Here is a 9,018-nt window from a genome sequence, read left to right as displayed (position 1 = left end):
TCTTTACTCTCAAAAATCATATATATTTAATTCGGTAGATTTGGTTGAAAACCTCAAAAACGTAAATATCTCAGAAAATACAATTATAAGTAGCTTTGACATTGTTTCAATGTATACAAATATTGATGTCACAGCATCTGAACAGTTATTATAAGATAAAATCAAAGTAAATTGTTAATTAATAGAAGATTCAACTGCGTAAATAGAGTGTGATGTTTTAATGACCTGTATTTAAATTTGCTACAAATACTCAATACATTTCCAATTCCGTACTTATTTTTATCACCACCTCAAGGGCTTAGAGATGTGTACTCCCTCTCCGGGTTATTGGTGAATATTTATGTGGAACATATTGAAAATTGGGCTTTAGATTCGTATTTTTTGAAACATATTTTTTGGGGACGGTACATGGATGACGTAATTTCACTTTGGAACTATGGGGAAAATGAGCTTAAGGGTTTTTTAGATCACCTTAATACATACGATAGAAATATACAGTTTACCTTAGAAATTGAAATCGCAAATAAAATCCCATTCCTAGATGTGTTAGTTATTCGTAGCTTTGATAAACTTAATTTTACTATTTATATAAAACCAACACAAAATAATATATATTTGCATTTTCCTTCAAACCACCCCCCCCAAGTTCAAAGAGCCGTTGTAATTTCCCTCGGCGAGCGCGCCCGAAATATTTGTTCTGATTCCCACATCACAGCAGAATTAAACTTTTATCAAGGACATACTTTTTGGAAATGGGTATCCTATGACATTTATTAATAGTGTAATTAATTGTAGACTGAAAAGACATTCCCGTAAAATTAATGGTAGTTTACCAAGTGAGATGTCTGACAAGCCCTTAAATATAATCTACCTCCCCTATATCCCAAAAATCACTACAAATCTTAAAAAAGTTTGCACAAAAAATAATCTGCATATAGTATTCACAAATAATTTTAAAATCATAAATTTTCTAAATTCTGGTAAAGATAAAACCCCAGTTACTCGCCAAAGAGGGGTCTATCAAATACCATGCGATTGTGGCAAATATTATATAGGTAGAACACACCAGAATTTAGAAAAGCGCTTACAACAACATAAAGATGATATTGTCAAAGCCTTAAATTCTAATATTTCCACTGTTTCATCTGATTCTGCATTAGGCAGCCATATTTTTGGAAATCCTACCCACAATATACTTTTTGATGAATCTGCCCTTATTAGCAATGACATAGGCATAAAACAGGTAGTCCGAGAATCGATTGAAATCAGACTTAAGATTAATAATAATATTTGCTTAAATAGGGACTTGGGGGAATATATACTAAATGCTCTTTACACAAATTTAATAAAAAATGATCTTACAAAATATTTAAAAAAAAAGATAGACAATAACACAGAACCGGTCACAAAAAGACCTTTGAGGTTAGCTGCCAAAAAAGCTGGATTAGCAATAAGAACGTGTTTTTAATTTAGTTTTCTTTCACGTCATTTAATCGTATTGTTTTACCTTACTTTTTATCAGTCCTTGTTGAACTTCGCTGAAGTAATGATTCTTGGACTGTTTTGGAAAAAAAAAATTAAAAGTTTTTTGTGTTTTTGTTTTTATTGATAACATGTTGTTGTGAGTCTTTTTTATTATATATATTTTTGTCTTGCTGAGGACGGCCCTTGGACATAGGGCAGAAATATTCATTCAAATTAGCTCCACTGTCTTACAAAAAGATTTCCCTGTTGTTCTTCGTACTTTTGTTGTTTGTGATGGAAAGGCAGTGTGGTCTTCGTCGCTATTTTCGTCTTGCTTATGGGGAGCAATTGACCAATGATATCTTTTACTTTATCAATTTAGGCAAAAAACATGCTAATATCATTAACCAGCAAAAATTCTTAGAATCTTGCAAAATTAAAAATCTTATTCCCAAGTCTTTAAGATTCAGATTACACTTAAATACCCGGTAAGAAGAGCAATTTGCTCACACACTACAATTTAAAACATTAGCACACATCATTAAAGACAAAAAACAAAAAAGATATATTATTTCCTCTGAAAGGAAATCCTTAAAAAAAATTTTATTTGAAAATTTGTCCTCTGTTGATATTAGCCAGGTTGCTAGGTTTGAAAGAAATTTGTTTAGTCACGATTTCCTCTTATCAAGTTACAGACTTGTTTAGAAATTGGAAAAACTCAGATATGAATTTTCGAGAAATAGCCCTACTTGCATTCCAAGCTTCACTTCTGGGCTAGCTGCTGCTAATCTATCCTCTATAACCCTTGATTAAAAGAAAATTTAAATTCTCAGAAAAGGTCCAAAATTCTCTTTTCTTCCACAACATGTCCCTCCGGCAGATTTAATCTCCTCTCTAGAATCCTCTGTGCACAAATTTTAGGCATCTAGACCCAACCCAGATGAAGTTAGAGCTAGTCTTATAGAGACCCTTTACAACAATCAAAAAAAGATTAATTTTCCCGCCAATAAAAAACCAAATAATTTGTATGACCTAAAAATACTATCTAATCTCCGTAAAGATTCATCCATTATTATAAGTAAAGCAGATAAAAGCAATTCTCTGGTTGTCATTTCTCTAGCAATTCTATATTGATGAATCCGCCCTTATTAGCAATGACCTAGGCATAAAGCAGGTAGTCCGAGAATCAATTGAAATCAGAATTAAGATTAATAATAATATTTCCTTAAATAGGGAGTTGGGGGAATATACACTAAATGCTTTATACACAAATTTAATTAAAAATGATCTTACAAAATATTTAAAAAAACCAATAGACATTAACGAAGAACCGGTCACAAAAATACCTTTGAGGTTAGCTGCCAAAAAAGCTGGATTAGCAATAAGAACGTGTTTTTAAATTATTTTTCTTTCATCTCATTGAATCGCCTTCTTTTACCTTACTTTTAATCAGTCCTGGTTGAACTTCGCTGAAGTAAGGATGCTAGTAACCCCAGTTACTCGCCAAAGAGGGGTCTATCAAATACCATGTGATTGTGGCAAATATTATGTAGGTAGAACACACCAGAATTTAAAAAAGCGCATACAACAGCATAAAGATGATATAGTCAAAGCTCTAAATTCTAGTATTTCCGTTGTTTCATCTGATTCTGCATTAGGCAGCCATATTTTTGAAAATCGTAGCCACAATATACTTTATGATGAATCTGCCCTTATTAGCAATGACCTAGGCATAAAGCAGGTAGTCCGAGAATCAATTGAAATCAGAATTAAGATTAATTATAATATTTCCTTAAATAGGGACTTGGGGGAATATACACTAAATGCTCTATACACAAATTTAATTAAAAATTATCTTACAAATTATTTTAAAAAACCGATAGACATTAACACAGAACCGGTCACAAAAATACCTTTGAGGTTAGCTGCCAAAAAAGCTGGATTAGCAATAAGAACGTGTTTTTAAATTATTTTTCTTTCATCTCATTGAATCGCCTTGTTTTACCTTACTTTTAATCAGTCCTGGTTGAACTTCGCTGAAGTAAGGATGCTAGGACTGCTTTGAAAAAAAAAATTAATTTTTGGTTTTATTGGTTGCATGTTGTTGTGAGTCTTTTTTCCTTCATATATTTTTGTCTTGCTGAGGACGACCCTTGGACATAGGGCCGAAATATTCATTCAAATTATCTCCAATGTCTTGCAGAAAGATTTCCCTATTGTTCTTCGTACTTTTGTTGTTTGTTACAGAAATCACGAGATTATTTCTCATTTTGGACTTATCGACTCTCTAGTGCTGCTTGACAACATCGCTAAGGATCTGAGGACCAATACTCTAAGGAAGATATGTGCCAGTAACCCCCTCACTTATTTTTTTCCAGATTAGCGATTCTATGGATATTGTTAAGTTATTTATGTTGAGTTTTCCTTATTATTTCATTGTGGATAATATTATTTTGTTTTTCTTTTTTTTTTACTCCGCATTTATTTTATATTGCGGGTTACGAATAAACCTACTTACTTACTTACTAAAGCATGCATTTTAACGCTAAAACATCCTAAATCTTATTGAGCTTTCAGATAAATAGAGAATTAGTTCTAAGGAAGGAGGGAGGGGAGGTAGAATTTGATATTTAACCCCTCTTGATTTATGGGAACATTTCTGGTCTACACTTTTATTATGAAAGTAAAAAGTAAAATCAAAACCCAAAATTCAAAGAAATTTCGAAATTTCGGAAGAAATTTCGAAGGAAGAAAATTCAACACCATTTTTTGAAAGCCCTAAACGAATGATCACCCCGTGCCAAAGCTGGTAACGAATTCCATACCTTTAAACTTGCATTTACTGGATTAAAGTCGGACAGAATGAACCGGATAGAAGGAATCCTTAAATCAGTGGAATTTCGAAGGGCGTATAGCGAAACAATTAGGAACAAAAGACGGAATCTTCAAAAGAGGTGGCAGTTGCCCATAGACTACAGAAAAAGCAAAACATGCACAGGATGCAAGATACACAGACCGAAGATTTAAAAGAGGCTTGATTAAAGGAGCATTTGTCTCTTTAATAACTGTTCTTACAAAGAAAGTGGACAGGAGAAAGAAAATGCATAGAAGACGGAAAGGTAGACAACCATATTAGCGGACGATAAGAAACATACGACTGAATCAATGAAGAAAAATAAATTTAAGAATACGCCAAGAAATGAGAAATTAAGCTTCCGAAGAACACCAAGATTTCTTGCCACCTTCATTTGATCATACATTATGATTTTTAGAATGATAGATCTTCTTTCAACCAAAATCCCCAGGAAACGTTCAAAACCACAGTCAGATCTAGCGATGGATCCTCGAGAGGTCCAATTTTCTTCTATAATAGGGCAAGAGTAGGATTCTTCGTATCACCAACTGCCAAAATATCTCTAATCTCTTTCACCGAGGTCTCAGAAAGAATGGCCGCCTTACGACTAAAGAGAGCTGCCAAGAATATCTCTGTCATCCAAGTCTATGCCCCTGACTCCGCCAGAAGTGAGGCAAAATGCGATGAATTCTATTTCATACTACAAAGCGTCATCGACCAAATCCATAAGAAAGACGTACTGATTGTCATGGGACACTTTACCGCTATAGTAGGTACGGATAATACTGGTCGGTCCGATATAATGGGGACTTTTGGTCGCGGAAAACTCAATGCGAGAGACGAATGATTGCTCGACTTCTGTCGAGATAACGAGCTATTCGAAACGAACAAAACATTCAAACACCAACATCGACTGTCCTCTCTTGTTGTTCGGTCGCAAGGACAAAGTTCATCGACAAGGTGTACGATTTTTCGTCTCAGCAACTACCAAAAATCTCGAATCTCTTTCACCCCAGTCTACGAGAGAGTAGCCGTCTTGCGAATAAAGGGAGCTTCCATGAATATCTCTGTCATCCAAGTCTATGCCCTAGACTCCACCAGAAGTGAGGAAGAACGCGATGAATTCTATTTCATACTACAAAGCGTCATCGACCAAATCCATAAGAAAGACGTACTGATTGTCATGGGGGACTTAAACACTATAGTAGGTACGGATAAAACCGGTCAGTCCGATATAATGGGGACTTTTGGTCACGGAAAACTCAATGCGAGAGGCGAACGATTGGACAATTTCTGTCAAGAAAACGAGTTATTCGTAACGAACACAAAGTTCAAACACCGTCATCGACGTAAAATGGCCTGGAGATCCCCAGATGGTAAAACCGAGAACATGATTGATTATATGCTGATATCGAAGCACTGGAAGTCCTCCGTACTAGACACAGTAGAATTATCTGCAGCAGACTTCGACTCTAGCCACAATCTCCTGATGGCAAGGTTCAAGCTAAGAATGAGAAAATTGCACAAAGCAGCAAAAATCCCAAGATTCCGGGTGGATCTGCTACGGGACCTCGAAAACAGGCGGACCTACACTTCCAATCTACCTGAAAAATTCCGAGAGATCCTGGAAAATCATTCCCCCTTGACCACCACTAATGAGATAGACTCCCTAACCGAGCAGGCCTCAGGGCGAGAGATAGACTCTCGGAAGAAAAACTCCCAATCCCAATGATGAGATCAATGCGCTAAGCGAGGAAAAACGACTTTTTTGCAATAAATCCGACCGCCACACCCGGAATACTTACAAGCTCCTCAGTCGGGGCTCCCGGTACTATAAATATATATATATATATATATATATATATATATATATATATATATATATATATATATATATATATATATATATATATATATATATATATACCTCCCGGTACTATAAATATATATATATATATATATATATATATATATATATATATATATATATATAAACATGTTTTTGTATTTACTTATAAGTCATACCTTGAATAGTTAATATCCTCTGGCAATCGAAGTTTTTCATACTTCATCACTTCCCGAATCTCAGCCATTTCAGCTAAAGCAAATTCACGATACATAGCTTCTATCTGTATCCTAGTAGCCAACCTAGTGTCTTCAGCAATGGTATCGAAAGTATTCGGGCAAATTGAAAGCAAATCTTTAACTGAAATAAGCTCCGCTTCTTTCTGAAATCGGCAGCGTAGTAGATGGAAAGCACTAGAAATATTAGAAATATTATAACTGACGAAACAGAATAAATAGTCATTAACTCGGGGGCACGTCAAACATAAACCACGGTTTATTTGTCCCTTTTCTTTTTTATTCGAAGAAAAACAAACGAATACAAATAGAATTTCCATTCTACATGTCACTTTTCACTTTTCTACAATACGGCTGTCCAGAAAAAACGTTTTAAAGAAAGCAGCAGCATGTAAAGCCTGAAAAGATCACATTAAGCTTAGTTCTGACTGAGCGCGAATATTGCTTCGCCTACCAAAAATTGCTTCTCCAAGCCACAAAAAGGCCCTCCGAAGCGGACGAAATCGAGCGAGGCGATATTTTTAAGAAAAAAAAGAAAAAAAAAGAGAGAATGGATGTTGAAAAATTAGTAACAAGCATTAGACCATATCCTGCATTGTATGATATACGCTGCAAAGAAAACAAAGACCTGAGAATAAAAGTAAATGCCTGGAATGAGGTGGAAAAAACCTTTGACGAATCAGGTAAAAATGTGTTTAGTATTTGTTCAATATTTGAAAGGAGTAGCTTAGCTCTTAACAAATAAAGGGAAAAAATACTACAAGCTATTTGCTGAAAATCCCCTATTCCCTCTGTTTACATAAGTATATGTTGTAAGCTTACTTCTGGCCAATAGATTGTCTATTATATAGTACAGATCCTTAAATTAGAGCTGAAATAATTAAAGGAAAAAAAAAAAAAATAGCATTCAGTGTGAATTGCCAAGCGATTTTCGTTTCACCCCGCGGACATTTTTTTTCATGAACAATTTTTTATTGTCCTCTGTCAGAACTTAGCTTTAGTTAGGTGTAATCACTGCATAAAGATAATTAGATAATCTAATATTTATGTACTGTGGGTGTAATAAAAGAATGAGGAAACCAGCTAAATCTCTATTGTAAAAGGATTTTGTTTAAACTGATTTCCAAAATTAGAGCCAGTTCAATCTCGGTATTAGTGAAGTCTCATTGTCAATGGGCTTTGAACAAACATGCAGAAATCTCTCCACTCCACTGTCATTTCTAACTTTCAGTTCTGGACGCCAACTAAATCTCGGTATTAGTGAAATCAGATTCTGAATGGGCCTTAACACGAAATGCAAAAATTTCTCCCCTCCACTGTCGTTATTAAATTGCGGATATTCCAGAGCTTCTCGGAGCAGTCCTATAAGATGAAACTCGCAGGGCAATACACGTGGACTAAAAAGAGGCTGTTAAACTGAAGTCCAATGCGTTTCCTTCAATTTTTTTTGTATGTGAAAACCACAGTTCATATATTATCCAGTATGATCATTCTCTATCTCACCCCTTATAAAAACCCGGACCGGGGTGCGAGTGCTCCGGAGAACGTTTTTACAGATATAAACATAGGCGAAGTCAGATTACCGACTGTTTCCATCAAAGTGCATTGAAACAAACGGAAATAAAGCTAATGCAGAAACAAGCTAATGCAGAAATAAGTGGGAGGAGCTTTTTGTTCACGAAGACCAGAAATGATCTGCGATAAGCTTACTGGTATATTCTGTCTTCTGTGGTGAAAACTGTGATGCCTTGAGTTTTCATGGAGAAAAATGACCTCTCGTATTGGTTAGTTACATTTAGATGGTGGTAAGCATGTTCAAACTCACCCAAAAATAAACAGATCAGGCAAATATGAATATGAAAAAGACTTGGACTCAAGAATAGATGAAAGTGTCTGGTCAAATGATAGCCGGTGCCTTCGGTTTCACGTTTTCTCTCATTTTGACCCCTTAATGGTCTTTATTAGCTCCTGATAAGATAAGACAGAGATGCGTGTATTTTTATGCATGTAAAACAACGAACTGCAATAAAGCCAAAAACAAAATTAAAAAAACTCAAAAATACCAAGTTTCAAGCAATAAAAATAATTTTCAAAGTAAAATAATTAATAATAAAAAGGGAGTGAACCAATACACTATTCATTGCTGTGTTATCAAATGATGTATCTGCAATATCTCAGGAATGACTCTGGGTATCGAACTAAAACTTTCAGGTAATGTGAGGGGGGAGGGTGAATTAACACTTGCGGGGAAGAGATAGAGCTACATCAAACAAAACTACGCAAATAATCAAAATACTACCCAGCAATATCTCAGGAGCGGCTCATGGGATGGAATGGAAACTTGCAGGTAGTATTTGACAGGGAAGGGAAGAGAGGCAAGGAAACTTCAAATTTTGTGTTGAGGTGAGGAGTAAAGTATGTTTTGTCTGCCGTAAAATCGAACATTTTTGTATTATAATCCGCCGTGGGATTTACTCGCAGTTAAGTAGCAAGGTGAATCAAAACACGCCATGTTATTAAAATGGTGTATCAACGCTATCTTGGGAACGGCTTGGGAGATCAAGTTCCAACTGACGGGTAGCTTTTCCAAAGGGGAAGGAACCACGTGGGCGTCACAT

The 9,018-nt window shown here is 35.3% G+C and overlaps 1 protein-coding gene across 1 annotated transcript; it reads left to right on the top strand.

The window, feature by feature from the left end:
• Positions 1–5,375: 5,375 nt before the first annotated feature.
• LOC148952340 (protein CFDP2-like) lies at positions 5,376–6,050 on the top strand. Its single transcript, XM_089089180.1, has one exon. The coding sequence runs from the start codon at positions 5,376–5,378 to the stop codon at positions 6,048–6,050; it is 675 nt and encodes a 224-aa protein (XP_088945306.1).
• Positions 6,051–9,018: the final 2,968 nt, after the last annotated feature.

This window comes from Artemia sp. Qi Xiang Cuo, chromosome 5 (assembly GCF_049724085.1).
Source record: "Artemia sp. Qi Xiang Cuo chromosome 5, ASM4972408v1, whole genome shotgun sequence".
Taxonomy (NCBI): domain Eukaryota; kingdom Metazoa; phylum Arthropoda; class Branchiopoda; order Anostraca; family Artemiidae; genus Artemia; species Artemia sp. Qi Xiang Cuo.
Note: the sequence above shows the minus strand (reverse complement) of the source record. Positions and strands in the feature narration are given on the sequence as shown.